At 36.2% G+C, this 26,555-nt stretch overlaps 1 protein-coding gene across 2 annotated transcripts in view; it reads right to left on the minus strand.

The window, feature by feature from the left end:
• Positions 1–8,527: 8,527 nt before the first annotated feature.
• NAMPT (nicotinamide phosphoribosyltransferase) overlaps positions 8,528–26,555 on the minus strand; it is a 41,328-nt gene continuing 23,300 nt past the window's right edge. For both annotated transcript variants that reach the window (XM_063668432.1, XM_054495668.2), the window contains 5 exons: positions 21,869–22,094; positions 20,067–20,186; positions 12,837–12,977; positions 11,561–11,695; positions 8,528–9,718 (listed from right to left, as the gene is read on the minus strand). In XM_063668432.1, the coding sequence (XP_063524502.1) occupies positions 9,608–9,718; positions 11,561–11,695; positions 12,837–12,977; positions 20,067–20,186; positions 21,869–22,094 (733 nt within the window). In that variant the 3' untranslated portion in view covers positions 8,528–9,607. The remainder of the gene's footprint in view (positions 9,719–11,560; positions 11,696–12,836; positions 12,978–20,066; positions 20,187–21,868; positions 22,095–26,555) is intronic.

A 26,555-nucleotide genomic window follows, 5' to 3' on the forward strand; every position in this document is an offset into this window, starting at 1 on the left:
TATCTGAACTACACAGGCCCTTTCCACGGTCATATATCCTGGCATCTATCAAATTTTCAGGAGTACGTGTATGTGGTTCAGAAAAGCCCCACAGGTAATTCTAATCCTCTCCCTCCCTCCTCTACCTACTGATATAAAAAATAAAGCACCTAAACCCTGATAAAAGATACAGAGAATGGGTGTGAAAAATATAAAAACTGGAACACTCCACAGCAGGTACTATTTCTCAGAATGCATCTTTCCCTCCACTGAACAGTCCTCTGACAGTTCTAAATGTGGCATCCTGTGCAGCATTGTGATCTGAGGGCAGACAGAGCTCTTTGCCTGAGGCACATATTATCCCAAAAGCTTGGTAAATAAAGCCACAGCATCGTGCTGGAATGCTCTGTCCTTTTAGAGTGCGACACGTTGTTGGCACACTGTTCTGGAGCCCAGTGATACAATGCGTTGTTTCAGCCAGCCCCGGTCAGAAACCCTGAGCAAACAAGTCATCTGACTGAAAGGAAAATGGCAGCAATTATTTCCAGTAAATTGCAAATTTAAAAATATTTCCAATGTTTTTGCATCTTGTTTTAGATGTGTCTCTTGTAAGTAGCAAATAGATTTTAAAATTTCTTTTAACTGATTTTTTTTTTTTTTTTTTTGAGACAGAGTTTCACTCTTGTCGCCCAGGCTGGAGTGCAGTGGCATGATCTCAGCTCACCACAACCTCTGCCTCCCAGGTTCAAGCAATTTTCTTGCCTCAGCCTCCTGAGTAGTGGGGATTACAGGCATGCACCACCAGGCCTGGCTAATTTTGTATTTTTAGTAGAAATGGGGTTTCTCCATGTTGGCCAGGCTGGTCTCGAACTCCCGACCTCAGGTGATCCGCCCGCCTCAGCCACCCAAAGTGCTGGGGTTACAGGCGTGAGCCACCGTTCCTGGCCTTAACTGATTTTATGTGTGTGTGGGGGATATGTGGATCATTCACATTAGGTATACAGAATTTATGTATCATTATCTTTATTGTTTTGGTATTTGTCTCAGCTATTGTTTTTTTGCCTGTCATTTTATTTTGAAATATTTTAAACATTCCACCACCTTTTCCTGTTAGTTTGAAAGTAACATACTTCATTTCTACGTCTACTAGTGCAATAGAGTAAAATTAATCACTTTAACTTCCTCCTGACAATTCATATGTCTCAGAACACTTTTAATTCAATTTACCCTGCTTCTAATATATGCTATTCTTGTATATTTTAAATATTGTTTAACTTGAATCCATAAGACATTGGTTCACAATGTTTTAGTTTGCCCATACATACTTCCTACTTTGATTGCTCTTTATTCTTTCATCCTTTAGAATTCCCTTTAGTGACAGCATGCTAGTGTTGAACTTTCAGGTTGTGGTGGTCTGAAAGTGTCTTTATTTCATCCTCTTTCTGAGTTTTAGCAGAACAGAGTTCTCTGTTGGCAGTTATTTCCTTTCGGGACATTGTGCTGTCTTCTGGCTCCCAGTGTTGCTGTTGAGAGTTGGGCAGTCAGTCTCCTTCCTTAGATTATCATCTTTTTTTTCCTCTGGCTGCTTTTAGGATACTTTCTTTGTTACTTGTGATTTACAGTTTCACCATAATGTGTCTGGATTTAAATCATTTTGCTTGGGATTCATTGAGCTTTAATCTTTAGATTGTTGCTTCTCATCAGTTCAGGTAAATCCTGAGCCCTTCTCTCTTAAAATATAGCCTCTACTCCATGTTCTCTTTGCTCTCCTTCCATTGCTCTGATTAGACATATGTGAGGCTTTCTGTTTCATGTTGCTTAACTTTCATTCCATTTGCTTTGTGTTGCATTCTGAATTTCTTATGACTTGCCTTCCAAGTCATTGGTGCCTTTATAGCTGTCTGATTGTTAATTTCAATTACTGAACTTCTTATTTTCACAAGTTCTATTAATCCCTGTAGCAAATTTGTAAGGCCTTTTAAAAATTTTCCTATTAGCTGTAGATAGATATTTAAGCATACGCTTCATTTCTTTTTTCTTTTTTTTTTTGAGGCAGAGTTTCACTCTGTTGCCCAGGCTGGAGTGCAGTGGGGCAATCTTGGCTCACTGCAACCTCCGCCTCACGGGTTCAAGTGATTCTCCTGCCTCAGCCTTTCCAGTAGCTGGGATTACAGGTATGCATTACCACATCCAGCTAATTTTTGTATTTTTAGTAGAGATAGGGTCTCATCATGTTGGCCTCAAACTCCTGACCGCAAGTGAACATCCTGCCTCAGCCTCCCAGAGTGCTGGGATTACAGACGTGAGCCACGGCAGCTGGCCTCATTTTAAAAAAATAAGCATAATGATTTTATGTTTCATAATTTCAGTATCTGAACCCTTTGTGAATCATTTTTCTGCTGCTCTCATTCATGGTGTCTTGTTGCCTATGTGATTATTTTGTGAGCCGTTCATTTTCCTTAGAAAATTATTTTGAGAATTCTTTGAGGTGTAGGATGAAAGTATCCCTTCAGGGAGAATTTGCATTTACTTCTGTCAGGCATTTAGGGAACTCTGGACTCTGCCAGTCCTGTTTAATCTAAGTTTATAGTTTTAAGGTGTCTGTAATATGTAGGGGAGGTGAATTTGGACTGCAAGGGCCAGCTTGCAATGTCAGTTGCTTAGATTTTTCTTGATTTGCTCAAGCTAAAGCAACTTTTCTTGCAGTTCCTTAGAGGTCTGGGGATAGAGTACCACTGGTTCATCCTCATCCTGAAGTGGAGGCTTTTGGGAGAACTGCTTTATGGCAGGTCTTTGATTTCTGTTCATCATGTCCTTTCAGGCCTAAAAAGTGAAGCTCAAAGTCCCCAGGTCTGGTAAATACTCTAGGGCAAAAGCACCTTCAATGCTTTGTTACCTCTTGGGGTCCCATTTTCACTTGGATTTGACCTAGCCTGTTTATATTTCTGGAAACAGAATTTTCTAGTTATAAGAAAGAGAACCTCCTAGTTATAAAAATACGAGAAAGTTTTTGTCAAAAGCTTGGCGTTGCTGGTTTGTACAGAAGATTCCTGGGTTTTATTCTTAATCTTCTTTCATCATATGGCCAGATTTCTTAATTTCACTTCCTAAGCTTGTTTCTCCACCTATAAAAAAGGGCATTTAAAATAGCCACTAATTTTGAAATCTGCATTAGTGAAGTCTGTAGAATCTTTGAGAGTGGAATTAAAATTATATTTATGTTGACTTGTTCCAAAAACAATTTAAGATAATTAAAACCTTAAAATTACTAAGAGCACTACTAGAAGTTCAAACAGGAGGAACATTTGCTAGAAACAGCCCTGAAATCTAATCTCTGCTCTGTAATTAACTTAGAGTTCTCAATGTGGCGCCTGTGAAATGAACCTCCTCAAATTTTAGACAAACTTGTTGTTTATTCACAAGTGAGAATTTTTCTGAGAGGAGAGTCCATAGCTCTCATCAAATTCTCAGAAGTCTAAGACCCAAGAAAAGTTATGAACTACTGAACTACATACAAGGTAACCTTAGGCAAATAATTTAATTTCTTTATACCATAGCTTTCTAATCTGTTTTGATGAAACACCTATACTTCATGAATTTAAGAATTAAAAAAGACAGTAATATGTGAATATACTTATAAAAAAATTATCCACCTTTTTAAAAAAGTACTTTAAAAATGTCAAGTTTCACTTTTTAAAAACACTAACATGTTCAGGGTACTAGTATTACAGAGAAGTTATCAAAACACCTTAAAAGTTTATTTTAATGACATTCATTTACTCAGCAGACATTTCAATGTCTACTATGTGCTGATGAAATATAGATGAATGTCTTATATAGGACACAGACCTTTGGATTGTAAATGCTAATTCAGAGACACATTCAACACCTACAGAGGCCAGAGGCAGGGCATGTGAGGTGGGGATGGCAGGTGAGTTGTTGGAGGCCTCTTGGAAGTGTTATCACTAAATTGAGTTCACCTTAAGGCACTGTCACCTAAAATAAGTACCACCTACAGGGAAGGCATTCCTGGCCAAGGACTTAGAATACACAAAGGCAGATAAATGGAGAAAATGGTGTACAGCATGTGTGCATGTGTCATGTGTGCATCTAAGGTAGAGCAAATCAGTGATGCTGGACAGGAAATGAGGAGTGGACATGAGGCTATACAGCAGCACAGGCCAGATCAGGGAGGGTCAGGCTGGATTCCGAGCAGCATCCTGCAGGCTAAAGGAACACTGAGGTGCTTTCAGCAGGGGACTGACACTCTGATTTTGTTAGAATACTCTGGTAGCAGAGTGGAGGGAGGCTGGATTGGAGTTAGGAAAACTAATTAGATAATTTCTGTATTATAAGTTGAGTAATACAGAAATTACTTTCTGAAATGCTTGGGACCAGAAGTGTTTTAGATTTCAGATTTTGGAATATTTGCATTTACTTACTGGCTGAGCATCCCTAATTTGAAAATCTGAAATCCAAAATGCTTCTAAGGACATTTACTTTGAGTGTCAGGTAGGCATACAAGAATTTATTCCATGTTTTGGAGCATTTCAGATTTTGGATCTGGGATGCTCAGCCTGTACTTCAGGAATAAATTTGAGATCCTGAAATAAGAGTTGGAGAGAAGACACAGATTATAACGTTATTTAGTAGGTAAATCAATAGGATTATGTGGCCAATTAAATGTATAGGGTAATGGAGAGGGAAGTTTCATGTTGGGGGCTGGCTGAGCTGCCAAATGAGAGAATCAAAATAAATATAGTAAGTTCTGGGGGAATATGGTAAGCTTGGATTTGTTGCATCTGAGTGGAAATGTATCACTGACAGGTAGAATGATTTAGAAGTCTGGGCTGGAGACATAAATGTATGGAGGCTGTAGTAGATAGCTCATAGCTGACACCACGTGAATGGCTGACATCAGCCAAGATGAACATGGAGATAAATGGGATGTGCCAACATTTAAAAATGTGTGAAAAACAGACCGAGAGAGAAGGGACAGTCCACAGGGATTAGAAGACCCCAAAACATCATAGAACAAAGTAGTAAAGAAATGAATTATTAGTAGTGGCAAATGCAGGAGAGCCCTCAGATAATGTAATAACGAAATTTTTTCATTTGGCAATTAGAAGGTCACTGCTTTGTCCAATAAGAGGTGAGAACCAGATGGAAGATAACTGAATGGGAGGTGAGGCAGTAAATGGAGAGAAGTCTGATGTAAATGAGAAGTGAGGCTAGAGCTGGTGTTATCAAGGGAGTTCTTTAAAAAAGGTGTGAGAAAAAGTAACATGTTTGTTAGCTGAAGAGGAAGGGCTAGAAAGCGAGAGGCTCAGAGATCTGGTAGAACTCCTCTGGCGAGTCAGGAAGACCTAATCAGAATTAAACGTGTAGCCAATTCAAGAGTTTGTAAGCGAGATCGTTAATCCATCTCTATAAAAATTACAAAATGCATTCCCTAGTTTATGTCAAAGAAAACAGCTCAGTAGCCAATTACAGAATTTAAAAAATATATAAAGCAGGTCAGGATAACTGTGTTTCTAACTGAATTCTGCTGCTAACCATGAAAAATGGCGCTTCTCTGGGGTGAACATAGATGAATGAGTAATAAACCACGTACAAGTGGGATCTGGCCTCTGACTTTGTAGAAAACCAAAGTACACACCTGCTTTCATCTTCTCCTTTCTTCTAGAAGGACCCCTATCATTCAAGGCCAATACCCTACCAAGTGCTTTGGATCTTACCTTTCTCCACCTTCTCTGAAACCCCAAATCATCACTGATCTCTTTTTGCTTTTATTTTCAACTCCTCCCTCTTTCCTGGACCTTTTTCAGATGGAAGGCTACAGCTAGAAGGACAAAGATACTATTGCCTCATTCTCTCCTCCCTGTTCGCAACTCACATTCAAAGAGGTGTATAAGGGAGCTTCTTTCAGTAATAAGCCTCTTCTACTACCTGGAAAGGAACATGTCTAAGGCACCAATTATTTCCAGGTGGCTAAATCCTGTAGCTGTTTTAAATTCTTCATCCTATTTGATCTCTCAGCAGCATTCAACACCTGGGCTGAAAAATGTTTCCTCTGGCTTTTGTGACCTCACTCCTGGTTGGAACTTTCATCTCTTTAGCTATGTTTGTCATTTGGTCTGCTCATGTTCTGCCACTTAAAAGAGTTACTCATGGTTTAGCCCTAGAGTCTCTTTATACTCTGTAGCAGATATCAGCACACTTTTCCTGTGAAGGGCCTCACAATAAACCATTTTAGTTTTTACAGCCATAATTTGTTGCAACTAATCAGTGTTGCCACTGTGGCATGAAAACAGCCAAAGGCAATAACTAAATAAATGGGTGTGGCTATGTTCCAGTACAATTATTTACAAAAACAGATGGTGGGCTGGATTTGGCCCATGGCCTGGGGTTTGCCAACTCCTGCTCTATACTTTCCCTAGAAGAGTATCCTTTACTGTGTGCTTCCAAAGATGTATACCTTCCAAGGTATACATCAGTCATACCTTGAGGCCCTTCTGTCCACAAACCTGTATCATCAATTGCCTACTTAATACCTACATTTAGATATGTCAAAGGCATCTAAAGCCTTAACACAGGAATCATGCTCTTTCCTCTCAAATCTGGTGTCCCTCTAGTGTTCTTCCTTAGTAAAAGGCACTGTCATCTATACAGTTGCACAAAGCAGAAAAGGAGTCAACTTTGACACTTGCCCTTCTCTCATCTTCTAATTCTTTGAACTGGAGGAATATTTAAAACAGGTAGGCCTGAAAGTGGCATTACTTGAAGCACACAAATTTAACACTTCACTAACAGAGCTAAACTTTATTTCCATGTTTATTACATGTTTATAACTTGATGTTGAGTACATATTAGAATAGACTTAACATACAACTTGGGAGAAAAGCTGACATTCTCCACTGAATGGGTTAAAAAGGAATGTAAAACTACAAAATACTTAAGTGTGAGTTCTAAATTATGGCAAACAGAACAATAAATACCTTGCCATTTTTCTTTCTAATTTTCCAAGATTTCATTATAAAAATTGTTTGATAACAATTTAAGAAGGGAAAACAAGGGATACTCATAAAAAACATTTCACTTTAATTATAGGGTACAAATAAGAGTCTTAACACAGAAATCCTACCTCCTATTGAAGATATAAATACTTGATGATATAATCAATCAAGAGGGATTAATGTCAATTGAAAATCTAATGACTTAAATCCATAAATGCCATTTGCTTTTGTCTGGAAAAGTTAGACTGATTTAAGGGTGGCACACAGCAGAGTTCTAGTGGACATTCGTGTTAACCGTTTGGTGCTCAGAATGGAGATGGCCAAATACCAAGTGCTTAGTGACAAAAAGTCAGAATTAATCAGTTCCGAGTGACTAAGAGCCAATAGAATTAATCTCCATCTCCTGATTTATGGTTGCGAACAAATGGATAGCTTTTTTCACTGCAAGTTTCTAAATTAAACTCTATTCTGAAGCTGCTGAAATTCACAGAACACAGAGAATCCTGTCTGTAGTATAATTTCAATGTTTAAACACACAATTATGGGTGATTATCAAAACTATTATTGGTAATAGTTTCTTTTGATTCTTTACAAGCCCTTAGCACATTTTGTGAAGAAATGTGTTTTTCTTAATACTACTCATCTTTACTCAAATACATTAAAAAATCATTTTAAAATTATTTTATACCATGGATTACAGAAGACTCTTACTAAAAGTGAGTAATGCTTATTGTTCTCACTAAATGTTTAAAGAATCATCTGAAAAACATATTCTTTCTAATACCACTTACAAAAAACATTTAATGAAGATAACTCACTTCTAATTAGGTTATTCTAGTGATCATTTTCTCATGTAACTATTTAAAACAGATGATTTATGGCTTTTCAATTTTTAAAATTTCACATTTAACGTCATGTTAAAAACTTTTCTAAATCAATCAGACTTCCAGTATCAGATTCTTAAGTGAGAAAAAAGAAGACAAAAGAGGAAAATTCCGTATCAATTATTTAGCCTCCTCCCTTCCCTAGAAACCAACATTTCCCTTTAAATGCAAGGCACACTCCTTTTCTTAGAACAGACATCAGGAAACTTTTTGTGTGATTTTGTGTAAAGGGCAGGTTAATAAACATTTTGGGCTTTGTGATTCTCATTTGGCTTCTATTGCAGCTGTTTACCTTAGGCTGGAGTAGTGGGAAAGCAGCCATAGACAATCTGCATTTATAAAAAGGAGTCCAAATTTGGCCTTTGGGCCATAGTTGGCCAACCGCTGCCTCAGAAGAACAGATCTACATATATAAAAGATCATTAGAAAGAAACTGGTCTCTAGTCAGATGTGATGTCTGATTCAGAATCTAGTAGCTAATCTCTCTAGAACATTTTGATGTCAAGCACTTTGAATTTAGCCAACTTAAGATTCTTCTATTGAAACACATGTCATGCTTTTCATTGGAGATAATTTATCTTCATTTAAGAATGTGCTTCAGTATTACTTATTGAGGGCATTCAGTTTAAAATTAATAAATGATGTCCATACAGTTTAATATCCAATTTAATTTTTAAAAAACTTAATAAAAAATATAACAGAATTGAAACATTTAAGGTAAGTACACTCACTACTCACTCCAGTAATTCATTTAAGTCATACCAACTATAGAATATGAAAAATAAATTCAGAAGTATAATTACTTTAAAATACACTACTTCCACTTTTGTAAGTATTTTACATTATGTATATATTCTATAGTGGAAGCAGAAATTCTCTCTAAAAACATTATCTCCTTAAAATCTTGAGGTGCATATTAGAGCCACAGGCAATCTCTGACATATAAAATTGCAGTACAGGCCTTTCAAATTTGGCATTTCACTGGTACAATACAACAACCAAGATATGTAATAACTGTACAGTGCCTAGACATTCCAGTAAGAACCATTATTTTCTTTCTTTAATGTAGAATGATTAATACATATTCTACAAGGGGCAGTAAGGTTAGTAATTGTATAGGGTATGTCCTGACATAATTTTCTAATTGTACAATAACACAAACAACTTTGTTAAGGCCATGTTTTATTTGCTGATTAATGGACAAAAGGCAATGTAATTTATTTTCAAGTATTTTCTTGAAAGTCTGTGCTCATAAAAATCATGAAAAGTTGGAAAGACTGTTAAATCACTGAAACTTTAAATATATCTTACACAATCTTGTTTGTACAAAAATACAAGTTAAATATAAACATAAAGCAATCATGGTAATTTTATGCAAATCTGTTTTATGTGATCATCAGTTATATATAAAAGTTTCTCAGTTCTGTTATTTGTGAAAAGATCAATACCAGATTGAATGACTACCTATTGGCAAAGGGCCCTAAAAAGCTTACTTTAGCACTAATCTTTTACATGGTTAAGTGCATTTCCTAATTTGAGATCACCTAAACACTGGAAAAGAAAAAAAATGAAAGGGCAGTATGTCCATAAACCAACAAATAATTTGGCTGTAATGTATCATACAACACAAACCCCACACATCTGTACAATAAACATTATGTATTACATACACACAGGTGTGTGTGTGTGCATATACACACACGCACAACACACACCCAGTCATAAAGCCTAATGATGTGCTGCTTCCAGTTCAATATTCAGCTGTGCATTTTTTCTTATTTCATCAAATGAATAGCTTTTTGTCACCTTGCCATTCTTGAAGACAGTATGGAGAAGATCCTGCATAAATGGAAATTTCATGATTATATTACATTATTAAGCAAAATACCTGAATCCTGGTTTGACGAATTAAACTAACCAACCAGTCAAATACAGAGATGCCAATGGTGTTCAAATTGTGAGACGATTTGATGCATAAAAAATGCTAGTGGAACAAGGTACTATCTAAAATGGCCAATCACACTGAGTTGCCTGGTATGTAGAAATATTTACCTTCTATGAAAAGGAATGACCTCAATACTACATTCTTAAACCAGTTTTCTTAAAGGAAAACCAAGAAACCTAGCTGACTAATCTTTTTTTTCCTCAGGTTGAAGGAAGATGCCTGGGTGCCTAGGAGAACTGTAGCTGTCACTGACAATCATTGTGACTGTGCAGCAAAAAAGCCTGGTAAACCCTGCCTTGTTCCTGGCCAACAAACTCAACAGCGATTAAACTTATCAAATGGAAGTTTAAGAAATTGGCTAGTACTAAATTTGGGTCTAGAAAACCCACAAAAAACCAAAAACCAATCCCAAAACAGAAACAAAGAAAAACAAGTATTGCGTTCTTGACTAATGCATAGTGACTGGGTTAAAGATTCTGTTTATACTCCAAAAGTCTTTGACAAAGGTAATCCACTTCATCCATACAAAAGTAGCAAAGACAGACTGAAGAAATTAAATTCCCTTTGGGTCTGGTAAAGCCACTCCTGTCTCACTAAGGAGTTACCTGCTTCCGGTTTCTCTCTGAAAAATCCACAGAAGTAATCTCAATTTTCCACCTAGTCTGAAGATTGAGGTGCATATGACCTTATCTAATATTTTTGTCATTGTGTTGCTTCAAACCACAGTGCTTTAGCTGTAGGATTTTCTTTCATAAATTTAAATTTAAGGGAATACTAGTTCCTACTCTTAAATCAAATTGCCTAGATGATTATGAATTGATTTTCTAGTTCATTCTAGTATCATTCACATACTCTTAAATCAGTTTCTTTTAAAAATCACACTTAGATTTTTACTTTTAGTTTGAAGTGACTTTAGCTCATCTAGGATAAACTAAATCTGCCAAAATCTTAGTAGGTACAAGAGTTACACAAAGCTTACTCAAATAATTGCCTAACAGGCTATATAAAGGGATCTAATTCTAAAAGTTTGATTTACAAACATAGTTTTTCATTAACGGTAACAAAGTTATTTCAATTCTGGCTCAAAACCTTAAAAAATATAAAAGTAACATGTTATAAGCAGTAATTGTGATGTAGTATAAAGAATCAAAATAGGAAGTAATAGTGCACTCATGTTTAGTATAATTTTTTCTGAGAATATGAATATTCATGAATAGTTCTGTCTAAAGTTTTTTTTGATCAAGTGGCTTAAAAACCAAAAATTTTTTAACTTGAGTTCACAAATATAAATGTACTTTTGTATGCTAAAGACCATTAGATCATATGAACTACTTCAGTATACTGTAAATTTTTCTAGTTTGGTTGATTTGAATCAGAAAACTTGGTTAAATCAAGGTTTCACCATTTATTATGTAATCCAAATCAAGTCACCTTGTTTTCATATTTTATATTAAAATAACATACTTTGCTTTTGGATAAAGTGTATACAAACTTGCTGTCAATCACTATACTTATGTAATATTTCTCCCTATGTATACACAGGCCCCGTGTTTATGACGTAGAAACTTGTTTTGTATCTTATTTTGGTAGGCCAGGTCAGCAATTGGACATTTTATAATAAAATATAATACTTTGTCTTCCAGAAAAACAATAACATAAAAACCTCCTTTCTTATTAGTTTGGTGAGCCAACCTACTATTTATTGCTTAAAAAAACCAATCAGCATAGATACATACATGACCATATTCCTCAAGGTCTCCTTTTCCTTCCTCCAGTGTAACAAAATTCCCTGCTGGCGTCCTATGTAAAGATAATCGGCCCTTTTTGGACCTTTTGTTGGGATCAGCAACTGGGTCCTTGAAGACGTTAATCTGAAATCCAAATTAAGAAAGTTAGACAAATAGAAGACAAATCATCAGAAATGTCTAAACACTCCCTTACAAAAAAGCATATACATAATTTACATTTAAGTTTTAAGCACTTAATAGGTATAACTGAACCAATCCACATCTGGCTTTCAGAAACATAACACTTTAGCCTGTTTTGAAGGATGTGGGAAGTCTGTGAGCATTCTAACATGTGACGCTTAAGTTATCTCTTTTTATATTACAAACTGCCTTTAAACTGACAGTAAGCACAGCATGTACATGCTGTTGAAGAAAAGCCCAACTATACCAACTACACCAAAACCACACACACAATCTTTGGAGAGGGAACAAGAATATTACTAAGGTAAAGGCTTTCCTATTTCATAATGTATCCCTCTTTTGGTACTTTTTACTTTTGCCTTGTAATTGTCAGAAGCAAAAGACTTAGAGACCCTGACTGAAGACAGCAGAGTGTTTCTGCATCAGAAAGGTAGGCAGCAAAGAAACAGAACAAGTGGCAATGGAACAAGCAGCAACAAATGAGTCAATCCCAGAACTTTCCAAAGAAAGATCAAAGAGTAAAGCAGGGAATCAACTCAGGTGTTCTTAATTCTTAACATCCTCCTGCCTCTGTCCCTTGCTCTATAGAATCTCCAGCTCTCAAGACATTACAAAGAAGCAAGGGGGGTTGTTGTTCAGTTGCCTAGCTGTTCTATGGCTACTAGAACATGATTGTGGTATAACAATCCAAACCTCATATTCTACCTTCCTGTAACAGTTTGGTCAGTGATTATATACTTGCTTGTCTTTAATATATGATGGCTAGGTAAGCTGACATTCCCACTCAAATATTACTTTTTGATCTAAAAGTATAAATGGCAGTGGGAAATGACTGACCTGTATTATCTCTCTTAAATAATCTTTTTCCTTATTGTTCTTCCTTTTTCCAAATCTCTGTCTCCTTAGGTCTGTTATTACCTAATATCTCCCTTCTTTCCTTGTTTCTGAGTTAAGGTCAGTAGTACCCAACAACATATTAACAGTCCAGGGCCACATCAATCTTTGACAAATGCACTCAATAACCGCATTCTACCTAGATACATAAGGAAGGTACTAACACAGAAGTAATTAAAAGGTGACATACCCCAAGGCCATTAGTTACAACATAACTACACTTGAAGGAACAATTCAAGAGATCTCTTGTTAACTTCTGTAGCAAACCTCCACCAGAACCGAAGGCAATATTTTCAATACTCCACATTTTTTGTTTCATGCCTTCTACAATCTAGAAGATTAAAACAAAACAAAACCAAACTTTAATTTGGAAGAGAATGGAGATTATTTTCAAGGGACAATATTGATGAATGAAGCATCCAAGAGCTGTTTTATAACAGTCAATAAATAATTATAGCCCGCATTTTGTTTTTAAAGACCCACCCACCCCCAAAAGATGGATATGTGTGGAAGGAGAGGATTTCATGCATAGTTCCTGAATCTGCATTGCTGTCACTGTGGTTCTGGCAGGATTCGGGGAGTGAAGGAAATGCGAGAAAGTGAGAAAAAACTAGCTATAAATATCTAAGATTACTTGAGTCAACTTCTCTCATTCACCTCTTTAAGTTATTGTCCAGATCTCAGCAACATAAGCAATGGGAGCCAATTTACTAGACTCTAGGAATGACTGTAATCATCACCAATAAGTCACAATACACCATATAATTACATGTCATATATAATGGAACGTGTAAGAATCAAAAGATATTGGTGGCAAAAGAGTATAAAATACTTCTCCTATATAACAGTTGGTATACTGGTAGAGTCATTTTATTCTGGCTGGTGCACCAGTGCCAGAAACAAAATTATGCACAGATGCTGTGGGTGTTAAGATTTATTACTGTATCATTTTTGGGAGAATGATTAGTTAGAAACCAGCCAGAGAGACCTGTATGAACAGTTCTAAAAGAGTTCTTTCAAGGGACATACAACTTTAAAGATGTGTTTATTACTAATGTCATTTGTATTTCTTTCACCAAAGTCAAGTTTATTTACCTAGCATCTGCCTTCTTAATATATTCAATCACTTTGATGATAGAATGTGGCAAGTGAAGTTTGGTAACCATTTATTTCATGAGAATAGTCAAACAGCAATAGGAAAGGCTGGCTCTGTTTTAAACAGAACTTTCAGAAGTTATTAGAAAATCATAAGTGTAACAGCCTTATGTGTATCAAAGTTACCACATTCTCACCAAATAGTCTCAAATTGACTTTTTTAATAGTCTCAAATTGACTTTTCTTTGTTTTCAACGCTGCAAAGGAAAAAACCCAACAAATCCCAAGCAACTTCATTTTTAAACAAATCTACATTTAGAAATGCCACTTTCTTTTTAAATGCCAACCATCTAATTTGAATCAAGATGAATCTAGAAGAATCAAGATGAAAACATATAAAACTTATTTAAAAGTGATTCTTTTAGGATGCACGCAAATCCAGTCTCATGTCTTTATTGTACCCGAACCTAAAGGTACCCAAGGCCCTTGAGTTCAGGTTTTCCTTTAAATAATTGTGAACAAAGTGAATTTCAATACAGAAGAAATGCAAAGAGTGGAACAGAAAAGGGGAAGAAAAGGGAAACAGGTAGATGGAGGGTAAGGTAAAATATAGAGAAAATAGTTTCTGACCTGTCACCTCATTTTAGATATGCTTCAGAGGCAAAAACAAAATGAGGAAATAACAAAGAACAGTATCGTCTAATATCATATCACTGTATTTCAGGCCAAGTTTCTTTACCAAAAGTTTTAAAATTTAGACAATTTGGAGTTAAAGTGAATTTTGAGTCTGGGAAGAAAAACATTCAATACATGTGAGACTTCAAAGAAAGCTTCCTCTTGCCAACTCTGATAATGTAATACTATGTTAATGTTTTAATAAGTCCAATAGAAGTTTCAATGATACCCAAGAAGATTGAATCCATAACTGAAACACAATAGAAAAAAAAGATAGACACTCTGTATTTTGTCCAACACAAAAGATATTTTTGTTTTCCTAAATAAGTAGTTTCATTTTGGTACATAGTGCAATGTGAAAACCTAGAGCTGGGTTACACTGTAAACCTCATGGGATGTCACAGGGGTGACAGGCTGAGTAGCAAAGTCCAAGAGTGAGGCTGACGTCAAGGAAGAAAACAATTGTTCCAAATAAAGCAGATTTTTCATTTTATCAAAATTACAGCATCTAATTTAGTATACACAGCAAAACTGAATTTTTCCTGCGTCTAAGAACATATTTTTCATACCAATGAATGTAAAGAAATTACAAGTACAGATGGTCACAAACATACAATGGTTCAACTTAACAATGGTGCAAAAGTGATTCGCATTCAGTGGAACATCAATAAATTACTTGAGATATTCAACACTTTACTATAAAATAGGTTGTGTGTTAGATGACTGCTCAACTGTAGGCTACTAAGTGTTCTGAGCATCTGTAGGGTAAGGGAGGCTAAACTACGAGGTCTGGTAGGTTAGGTATAATAAATGCATTTTCCACTTAACATTTTCAACTTACAAATGGGTTTACTGAGACGCAACCCCATGCTAAGTTGAGCGGTACATCTGTATTATCCTTTAGGTACACCAACAGGCCCAGCTTTTTAAGGTACTTTTCTGGCCAGGCACGATGGCTCACGCCTGTAATCCCAGCATTTTGGGAGGCCAAGGCAGGCAGATCACCTGAGGTCAGCAGTTCGAGACCAGCCTGGTTAACATGGTGAAACCCTATTTCTACTAAAAATACAAAAAATTAGGTGGGTGTGGTGGCACATGCCTGTAATCCCAGCTACCCGAGAAGTGGAGGTTGCTGTGAGCCGAGATTGTGCCACTGCACTCCAGCTTGGGCAACAAGAGCAAAACTCCATCTCAAAAAAAAAAAAAAAAAAAAAAGATATTTTTCCTTCCTGAGTACATCTGCATTAACACAAAACGATTCAATCCTCTAATTGTTCTGTTTAAGTTTCACTAATGCCAAAGAGTATTTATCTCAATATTCTTGTTTATGTAGTTTTTATTCACGTACAGTTTTGGGCTGATTCTCAACTATAAAGATGCACATACAGGCTGGGAATGGTGGCTCACACCTGTAATCTCAGCACTTTAGGAGGCCTGAGTCAAGGAGTTTGAGGCCAAACAGTTGAAACTGTTTCCCAGACTGGGAAACAGTGAGACCCCCATCTCTACAAAACATTAAAAAAAAAAAATTAGGTGTGGTGGCACACACTTGCAGTCCCAGCTCCTCAGGAGGCTGAGGTGGGAGGATCACCTGAGCCTGGGAGGTTAAGGCTGCAGTGAGCTGTGATCGCACCACTGCACTAAGCCTGGGTGACAGACTAAGACCCTGTCAAAAAAAAAAAAAAAAAAAAAAATCGCACAACATTCCTAAAGTTTATATAAACAAGGAAAGAAAAAAAGGAAAAGAAAGCCAAAGAGCTTTGATTTTTGAAAGGAAAGTTTGAGTACCTGACTGAACAACCCAACCTGAACTCTGTTCAACTTGCCTGAACAATCCAACAGCTGACTGCTGGAACAAGGAAAGGTAGGCACAGCAACAGGCAGGCTAATGGGATTTCTGAAACAGATACAGTACCCTGCCATGTTCTTTCACCTGCAAGGGGGAGGGGTGTGTGTGTGTCTGTCTGTGTATACACATAAGTGCTAAAGTACCTGAAAGGCACCTGGGAACAGTACTTAACTGACACCAAGGTAAGAGACTGTCAGTTCAGCTGAGCTAAGGGGAAAATGGCAATTAGGTGTGCCAGCTGAGATTGCTATGTGTAAGGTCCTCCCCCTTCTCCCTGCAGACTTTTCTTCTATTTCTTTTTTCCTTTCCACATGAAAGCGCCTATATCCCAACACCAAATGTCTTAGCTGAAGGAATTCCCACTTCTCTTAAGCAAGACAGTTTGGAAGAGGTAGTGGAAGAAACCTCAGCTCTGTTATTACAAGAGATCTATTCCAGACACCTCATATTGGAACTCTAAATACACCATCACCACAGAAATACTGTTTGATTTGCAAGTGAGAAGTATTATGCACAACAATCTTTGGAAAACTACTATAATTTGGGTGCTGACCTTACTCTTATCTCCACCAAACTCTTTCAAACAGAAAAAAACTTGTGTTTCATAGCTGTAGATACCATCTGAGATTGGTATACATCAAAATGTCAGTGGTTTCTGAATGCAAATGGCCTACATTATGTTAGTGATATTCTACAGAGTATTTTAGGTGTTATGATGAAATTATGGCCCTTAAGAACCTTATTTAGTAAACAAGGCAAAAATTTTAAGACAATAGAGGCATACTTTGAAAATACTGTGGGCTTGCTTCCAGACCAGTGCAATAAAGCAAGTCAGGAGAATTTTTTGGTTTCCCATTGCATATAAAAGTTATGTTTATACTACATTGTAGTCTATTAAGTGTGCAATAGCATTATGTCTTAAAAATACATACCTTAATTAAAAATACTTCATTGCTAAATAATGCTAATGGTCACTTGAGCCTTCAGTGAGTCATCTTTTTGTTGGTGGAGGCTCTTGCCCTATTGTTGATGGCTGCTGACTGATCAGGGTTGCTGAAGGTTTTGGGTTGACTGTGGCAATGCCTTAAAATGACAACAATGAAGTCTGTCACGTCAATTGACTCTTCCTATCATGAAAGATTTATCTGTAGCATGCGATGCTGTTTGGTATGACAGCGTTCACCCACACAAGAACTTCTTTCAAAATTGGGAGTGCATCCTCTCAAACCCTGCTTTGGTTTTATAAACTGATTTTACTGATATTTGAAGTCCTTTGTTGTCATTTCAACGATGTTCACAGCATCTTTGCCAGAAGATTTCATCTCAATAAACCACTTTCTGTATCCACCCATATGAAGCAAATCCTCATCTGTTCAAGTTTAATCATGAGACTGCAGCAATTCAGTCAGATCTTCAGGCTCCACCACTTCTAGTTATCTAGCTATTTCTACCACATTTGTAGTTACTTCCTCCACTGAAGTCTTGAAGTCAAATCAAGACTCAGTTATCTGTGAAGGTTGGAATCCATTTCTTCCAAACTCCTGTTAATGCTGACATTTTAACAATCTCCCAGGAAGCATGATGTTCTTAAATGGCATCTAGAATGGTGAACCCTTTCAGCTACAGACTTAAGAATATATTTCTTTTTTCTTTTTTTTGAGACGGAATTTCACTCTGTTGCCCAGGCTGGAGTGCAGTGGTGTGATCTTGGCGCACTGCAGCCTCTGCCTCCCGGGTTCAAGCAATTCTCCTGCCTCAGCCTCCTGAGTAGCTGGGACTACAGGCATGCATTGCCCCACCCAGCTAATTTTTGTATTTTTAGTAGAGACGGGGTTTCACCACATTGGCCAGGATGGTCTTGATCTCCTGATCTCGTGATCTGCCTGTCTCGGTCTCCCAAAGTGCTGGGATTACAGGCGTGAGCCACCACACCCAGCCAAGAATGTATTTCCTAAATAATAGCACCTGAAATTACTCTTTGATCAATAGGCTGTCGAATGGACGTTGTGTTAGCAGGCATGAAAAACAACATTAACCTCTTTGTACATCTCCATCAGATCTCAGATGCCATCTGCAATAATATTTCGAAACAATTTTTTTTTTTTTCTGAGCAGTCGGTCCCAACAGCAGGCTTAAAATACTCAGTACACTATGATGTAAACAGACATGCTGTCATCCAGGCTTTGTTGTTCCATTTATAAAGCACAGGCAGAGTAGATTCAGCAAATTCTAAGGGTCCTAGGATATTCAGAATGATAAATAAGCACTGGCTTCCACTTAAAAGTGACCAGCTGCATTATCCACTAATGAGAGTTAGCGTGTCCTTTCAAAGCAGGTGTTGACTTCTCTCTAGTTATGAAAGTCCTAGACGGCACCTTCTTCCAATGGAAGGCTGTTTCCTCTACACTGACAATCTGTTTAGTGTAGTCACCTGCATCAATGATCTTAGCTAGATCTTCTGGGTAACTTGCAGCAGCTTCTACATCAGCACTTGCTGCTTCATTCTGCACTCATGGAGATGGCTTCTTTCCCTAACCCACAGGAACCAACCTCTGCTAGCTTCCAATTTTTCTTCTGCAGCTTCATCACCTCTCTTAGCCTTCACAGAATTGAAACGAGGGCCTTGCTCTGGATTAGGCTTTAGCCTAAGGAAATGTTGTGGCTGCTTTGATCTTCTATTCAGACCATTCAAACTTTCTCCCTATCAGCAATAAAGCGGTTTCACTTTCTTATTCTATGCTTAGTGGAGTAGCACTTTTATTTTTCTTCAAGAACTTTTCCTTTGCATTCACAACTTGGCCTACTGTTTGCCTTAAGAGGCCTATTTTAGCTTTCAGCATGCCTTCCTCACTAAACTTAATCATGTCTAGCTTTTGATTTAAAATGAGAGGGATGTGACTTTTCCATTCACTTGAATACTCAGAGGCCATTGTGGGGTTATTAATTGACCTAATTTAAATACTGTTGTGTCTCAGGGCATAGGGAGACTTGAAGTGAGCAGAGAGAAAGGGAATGGGTAACTGGTGAAGGAGTCACAACACACACAGTATTTATCAATTAAGTTCACTGTCTTATCTGGGTGTGCTCTGTGGTGCCCTAAAACAATTACAGTAGTAACATCGAAGATCACTAATCACAGATCACCATAACAGATATAATGACAAAGTCTGAAATATTGTGAGAATTTACCAGTATGTGTCACACAGACATGAAGTGAATACATGTTGGAAAAATAGCACCAACAGACTTGCTCAACACAGGGTTGCCACAACCTTCAATTTGTAAAAAATGCAATGTTTGCAAAGCACAATAAAATGAGGTACGCCTGCGTAACACTTACACTATTTGGCTAAATCTAACACTGATGACAGTCAATGCTTAATTTAGAAGAGGTGGCAGCTATTCTATAATTTCTGAAAAAGCACCCATTAATATTATGAGTTTTACAGATTTGTGAAGCTCCAGTCTATGAAAACTCAGACCTATGCCAGCAGAGTCAAGGCTTTGTTTTATATTCCAAGGAATATTTCTTGACTGACATTTTCTTGTTTCACAATGATACTTCTTTAGACTCATCATTCAGGGTGGCCAATGACAACTGGAAGAGTAAGCATGGCTTGGCTGGCGCTTCTGTATTTTAAACTACTATTATTTCTAAACTTTAAGCAACGCACAGAGATTTATACCAACATAAACACTTACAAAGACTTAAAATTGAGTTTATATTGTGTTCTTTATCAAATATAAACAAACTTAATTATAAGAAATGCCTTATTGAAACTTTTAATATAAAATACATACCTCTTGTAAGGTATTAATATCTACTCCATCCCCTTGAATAACTCTAAGATAAGGTGGCAGCAACTTGTAACCCTTTGAGTTCTCAGTAACAGGAAACTTCTTACCTAAAATCTCCAAAACCTATATGGAAAAATACACATGCAACACAAATAACTAAAGCTGAAAACAAGTATAAGAGCTTTTCAAAGTTAAACGATTTTGCTTTGATAATCGAGAATATAAAAATTAACTACTTTAAAAATTTTATAACACTATGTCTATGCCTTCTAAAATTTGGTCCAATGTACTTTAAAGGGTTAAAGTACATTAAAAACAAGCATGTTATTTCCTATGAAGTGAATTCATATCATAAAGTGGCTCAAAACAAGTTTTTCCCCTTAGACCTTTCAAATTACATGGATTCAAGAAAAAAAAATCCTTAATATTAAATAAGTATATTTTAAAGAAGTATATAAAGCATTATTTAACAAACTCATGATCATACTTTTAATTTGGACTTATTCTGCTTGTGCCCAATGACTTTGGTTTTTGTCTGATATAACTCCAACATGAATCCAGTTCAATCACAAAGTTCAGAGAAACTGTGATAGGCACACACAGCATCTAGAACCCATAGTCTCTAAGTTCTCCTTTGCTCTTAAAGCCAAATTGCACAATACACAAACCATCTTACTCATTCACTAACTACTAAAAGTTTTGTACACCAATTTAAAATTTCTCAGAAAGCTTGGTCATATAAACAAAAGAAATACTGACATTCTCTTCCCACAACAATCATTTCTTTTTCCTAAATAAACTGATTAAAGATTCTAACAACGAGAAAATTCCCCATTGATGAAATCAGTTTCTCATAACTAGCTGTGTACATTTTTTATTAGGTAACAGTAAAAACATGAAACCTATCAAGTTTGCTAAAACCAAATATTGCAGGCTAAGACAAGACTTTCAGACTGGCCTATCATTTAATAGAATAAGAAAAGACCTCCTTAATTCTGTGTTTCCCTTTCTTAAGGGGTAAGTATCATCTGCTCATTAACTGAGAAACGGTGTGGTCAAGTAGCAAGGCTGCAGCCAAAAGACCTACACTAGATATCTGGCTCCTTATCTTTCGTGTTGTGTGACCTTGAGCAAGTTACTTTAACCTTTTTAAGCCTGTTTTTTTCTTCTACAACAGAGACAGTAATATTTATCACTGTGTTTTTTTTTGTAGAGATTAAATGGCGTATCTTATGTAAATCACCTATTTTTCTAGTAGTAGGCATCAAATAAGCCTGCTATTATTACTTTTTGAAGAAGATAAACCAAGTCCTTGAACATTAACAACAAAAAGTAACACTGCTACATTATGAATCAACAGTATTTCTAAAGAACCTCCACTTGAAGAGTATTTTTGAATTATTTTTATTCCACATCACCCTGTTCCTATTTCTTCTGTGCTAACAACTTCAAAGGTCTAGCAGTGACTTATGCTGAAAAAGAAACACACTGCAAATAAGTTTGGTGCCCAAATCATAGGATTAATTAAAATGGCAATGCTGTTAATTAATTTTGCAGGTAAGCAGAAAAGAAAATATCTATTCACCTGTCTAATTGACAGTAAAATAATCCATAAGTCTTGGTATCCTTCTGTGCTATTACTGTGTGACCTCAGGCAAATCTATTACTCTCTCTGGGCTGCAACTCTAAAATAAAGGGGACTGGTCCACACAGTTCTGAAATTGTGTGTATGTAAATGAAAAGTAGTATTGATGCAGCTGGGCTACACAGGGATTCTAATAATAAAGTTACATATGAAAATTTACCTTTAACACAGTGTCAAGAGGGTTTCCAGAATCAGGTCTGATTATTAGTGGTGCCGCTGTACTTCTCGATACTATTAAATGTCTTAGATCTTCACCCCATATTTTCTCACACGCATTATAAATGTCATAGCTATCGCTGACCACAGATACAGGCACTGATGAAAACTGTGTTACAATATGTTCAAAAGCATCTTTTTCATGGTCTTTCCCCCAAGCTGTTATGGTACTAGAAAAAAAATGAAAACACAGATTTACTTAGGCAGACACATGATCTATCCCTGAATCACCTTTAATCATATCTCATGTTTACTATACCAAACCATCAACATCACAGAGAAGGTGAATGACTTAGTTTAACGAATATACATCGTAAGGCAAATGAAGTAGCTGGTGAACCATACCTTACCCAATTCGTTTTTAACACTGTAAGTAGCCTTACTCCTCTTCAACGGTTAAGTTTCTAACCTCGTATTTTCAACCAATTATCTGTGTGTGTGTGTGTGTGTGTGTGTGTGTGTGTTCTGGTATTCCTGAATCTACTCATTTAAAATCAGTCTGACTAAAATGCACTTGCTGAGCGCCCTTTATACTGTATGTCAAGATGTTAGAATGAATACATACTTCCATTATTTTGTTAGGCAATGAGAGCACCTGGCTCCCTTCTGTGAATTTTTGAAACTATATATCAATAATAGTACAGACATTTTGTTTTTTTACCTTTCAAAATCTTATACTTAGAGGCAATTATTTATACTATACCATACATACATATAGTCAACTACCTGTTATATTTTCAAGTGGCTAGTAATAGGAAGTCATATATTTTGTTTGTAGATTATCTACTACGAATATATGCCCAGGGAATAAGAATTCAAATACTTAGTTTAAGCAAAACATAATTAAGACGGAAAATAAAGTATGAGAGTTTCTATTGGATAAGAATGGTTATAGTGATTTTTGCAATGTCCTTAATATCAGTTCTTACGGGATAGATTTGTATTTAATATGTAATTATAGATTGGGTATCGCTTATTTGAAATGCTTGGGACCAGAAGTACTCTGAATTTCAAATTTTTTCAGATTTTGGAATATGCACATTATACTTATCAGTTAAGCATCCCCAGTTCTGAAATCTGAAATGCTCCAATGAGCATTTCCTTTGAGCAAAAAGTTTCAGATTTTGGAGCATTTTGGATTTGGCATGCTCAACCTGTGTAAATATTTGTTAATATATAATGTAAATAATTTTAAAAGATCTCAAACAACTTAATTTTGAAAATTACCATTTAATTATGCCAAGCAATTGGTCATTCTCCCTAATTTTCTAGTCTGTCTCTAATCTGTTCTCCTCAGTAAATAATAAAACGATAGCATATTCATTTATTATAAAGCCCAAGTAGGTATAAGTTTAACTCATAACTGTTTGAAGAGTCAGACTTTATGTCTGAAATAATCACTTTATACAATGTGTGTGTGTGTTTTTTTTTTTAAAGGACTAGAGTTATAACCTTTTCCCATACTGTCAATGGTATACCTGGGGTAGTGCAGCATGTACATTTCAAGATTGTAAAGACTACTACCCAGAATCCAAAATTGAGAGAGAACCTGTTTATATAAAACTCATTAGGGAAGATTCTTCTTAACAGCTACAGAGGCTACCAGTAGCTATGATGTCAATTCTCTACTTCATGCATCTGTAGGCTAAATGGAAAATTAAGATATGACTGAAGAGAAGCTCCTCTTCATATTCAGGTCTGCAACTTTCCTCTTTAAAAAGGAGAGAATTAAGATCAATGAATACCAATACTGGAGAACTTTACAACGTACGAATTAACTCCTACAGTTAAGGGGTCACTACTTATAACGTTGTATCAATAAGTCACCTAACGATCTACTTGTATCATGTCTAGCAAACTTCACTGTCCCCATCTTACTTGCTTTCTCCATGACACCTGAATTTTCCTGATGCTTTCTTTCTCTTGACTTCAATGACATCTCCCATGTTTCACCTTTTTTTCTCTATTTCTATGGTTCCCTTTTCAGTCCTCCCAGATGCTGTGCTCTCCTTCTTCAATCTAACCTGTCAAATGGCAATATTTCTCATGGTTCTGACTTAGGCACTTGTCTTCTGTAACACCTTGTGTGAAACACTCAAAAGCTTAAAAAAAAAAAAAAAAAAAGAGTCCCTGCATGAGGGTTTCCAGTATCTGTATCTTAGCCTCTGTTTCTCTTCCAGGCTCTGGATCTACTTTGTTAGATAGAAAGTTGAATATCTTCATCTCAGCATCCCACAGATACTTGCTCTGGCACTCTCTGTCTAGTCCAATCATAACCTCTATTCTAGTACAGTATGTGATATATGAAGATCATAAATAATCAATTAATTCTACCAATGCCATAAATCCTAATTTCAAGCACCAAATTAAATTTGATACCTTTCCAAAGTTTGAGAAAAAAAGCTTCTGTAATTAAATATTTCTAGGTGCAGATTCATCTATTAAGATACATACAATAATGGTAAACCTCTAAATTTATAGAGTTCTCTTATTTTAAAGTTATTTTAGATAGTAGCTCATTTATCATCAATGGCCTTGTCATGTTGGAGATATAAAACTTTAGCTCCTCCTTTTGTTTGGTTGGATGGAAGAAATGAAGAACAGAGAGATAAGTGACTTGCCCAAGGCCACCCACTATGTCAGCCAGAAGGTCACCCAGGTTTCCCAACTTTCAGTCCAATCCTCTTTTTGCTATACTATGCTGTTGTTTAAAAGACATTCTATTAAGAACATGTGAGGCATTTGAATATATAAGGAGTCAAATTTTACAAATGCAATGAATATGAGACCATAAAAATAAAATGGATTTTTATCCCATGCCCACATACAGTATCCTTTTCATTTTAACAAGAAAGTCCTAAAGAAAATAGTCCTAAAGAAGATATTATCCTTGTTCTCCGTATCATGATGTTACTACTTTGAAATAACCATCAACGAAGAGTCTAATATGTGCATACTGTTAGATTTTTAAAAGATGTATGTACATCTAAGGCCAAACTAAAAATAACTCTTAAAACTTTGTTAAAGACACTCTTATTTTCCCAGTTTCCTAGTCTTGAAAGTCGTATGTAAAAGTGTTCAACAAGGCCTTACTAATACAATGCTCATAAACGTCAGCTGAATCTATTTTCTACTGAGTCCCAACTCAAATTATCAACTTTGAGCAATTTTATCTCCCAAGCCATTGCTCATGTTTACCCATTTCTTTCCATTTATTTAGCACCTTGGTCTGGACTTCATTACTTTAAGACTGCTGGAATAGCTTCCTATAAAGACTACCTTCTGGTTTTTCCTTTTTTCAATCCATAGGATAGATATCCTGCTATAAAAAAGTCCCCTAAGTTATTTATCTCATAACATCACGTCTTTGCTCAAAAATGTCAGTGCCTGCTTCCATTTGAAAATGCCTAATTTAAAATACTTAGCATGATGTGCACATAGTTAACATTCAATGTCAAAATATGAGGACCTTTACTAATCTGAACCTGTCTTCTCAGTCTCCCCTATGCTCCCTACAAAATCTGTGTTTCAGCCCTTATTCTCTAAACATTCTCCCTCCTCTTTCATTCTTGCGCTTTCATCACAATGCTTGATACAAGATAAGCATGCAATAAATATTTACTCAGAGAATGAATAAGTGCCCAATGTTGGCTATTAAATTTTACCAATCCTTCAAGAAGTAAAGATTTTGTCTATTTCTATAAAAGCTTTCTTGATCCTGCTAGTGAAATATGATCCTTCCTTTCCTATTGGAATATGATTCTTCCTCTCCTTCCCTTGCAACACTACAGCATTTTAATTGTACCTCCTTACGAGGAATTAACCAACAGAGCAGACTATTACTAGTGTATTATTTTCATCCTGAGGATAGGGTCAGTTTTTTAAAAATATCCTTCTAACCCTTGTTGCACCCAGTAGACTGCCTTGCATATGAACACCAGTCAACTAATATGCCTCAAATAGTAGCAACAATAAAGCTCAGCTTGATTCTAAACTCACTGCTGGTTTTAGCACGCTGCAATTTTAAGTATTAGCAGAACTTAAACACTCCCTAATGATTATAGTAAATAATTTTGTTATAAAAGCCAGTGATAAGGTTTAACATTTAAAAAACCTGATTTACTTTTAATAAGTTAGCTCTAGGACCAGAGCAGCTGCAGTTTAGATTATAATTTCTTTCTTGGGTAAATGGAGATGGTTTAGTGAGAGCAGACAAGGAAGCGTAAAAAGAATCTGAACACCCTTTCTTTCCTCAATAGGTCCTGCTTTCTCATCTACAACTGAAGGTACAGTACAGATGACAATTTCTAGGGCACATATAGATAAGGTCATGTAGGAGGACAGAGAAAAGGCAAAAAGTGGCTGGTATTTACAGTGAGTGCTTCTAAATTTAATGAATAAAATCTACCTACATATGACAACACAGTAACTGAAAAAAATTCCTTAGAAGAAAACTTCTATGGCAATATAAGTGTTGGAAAAAAGCTCTTAAACTGTTTCTTCTAGGATGGATAAAATTTCTCTGCCTCTCTACGACTAACGTTTATACTTTTGTATAAATACTGAATTTGTGTTGCTCAAGTTCATGAAGATTTATTGTAGGTACCTGGCTCTGCAGTTAGGTAAAATGT

The sequence above is a fragment of the Pongo pygmaeus genome, chromosome 6 (genome assembly GCF_028885625.2).
Source record: "Pongo pygmaeus isolate AG05252 chromosome 6, NHGRI_mPonPyg2-v2.0_pri, whole genome shotgun sequence".
In the NCBI taxonomy this organism is placed as follows: domain Eukaryota; kingdom Metazoa; phylum Chordata; class Mammalia; order Primates; family Hominidae; genus Pongo; species Pongo pygmaeus.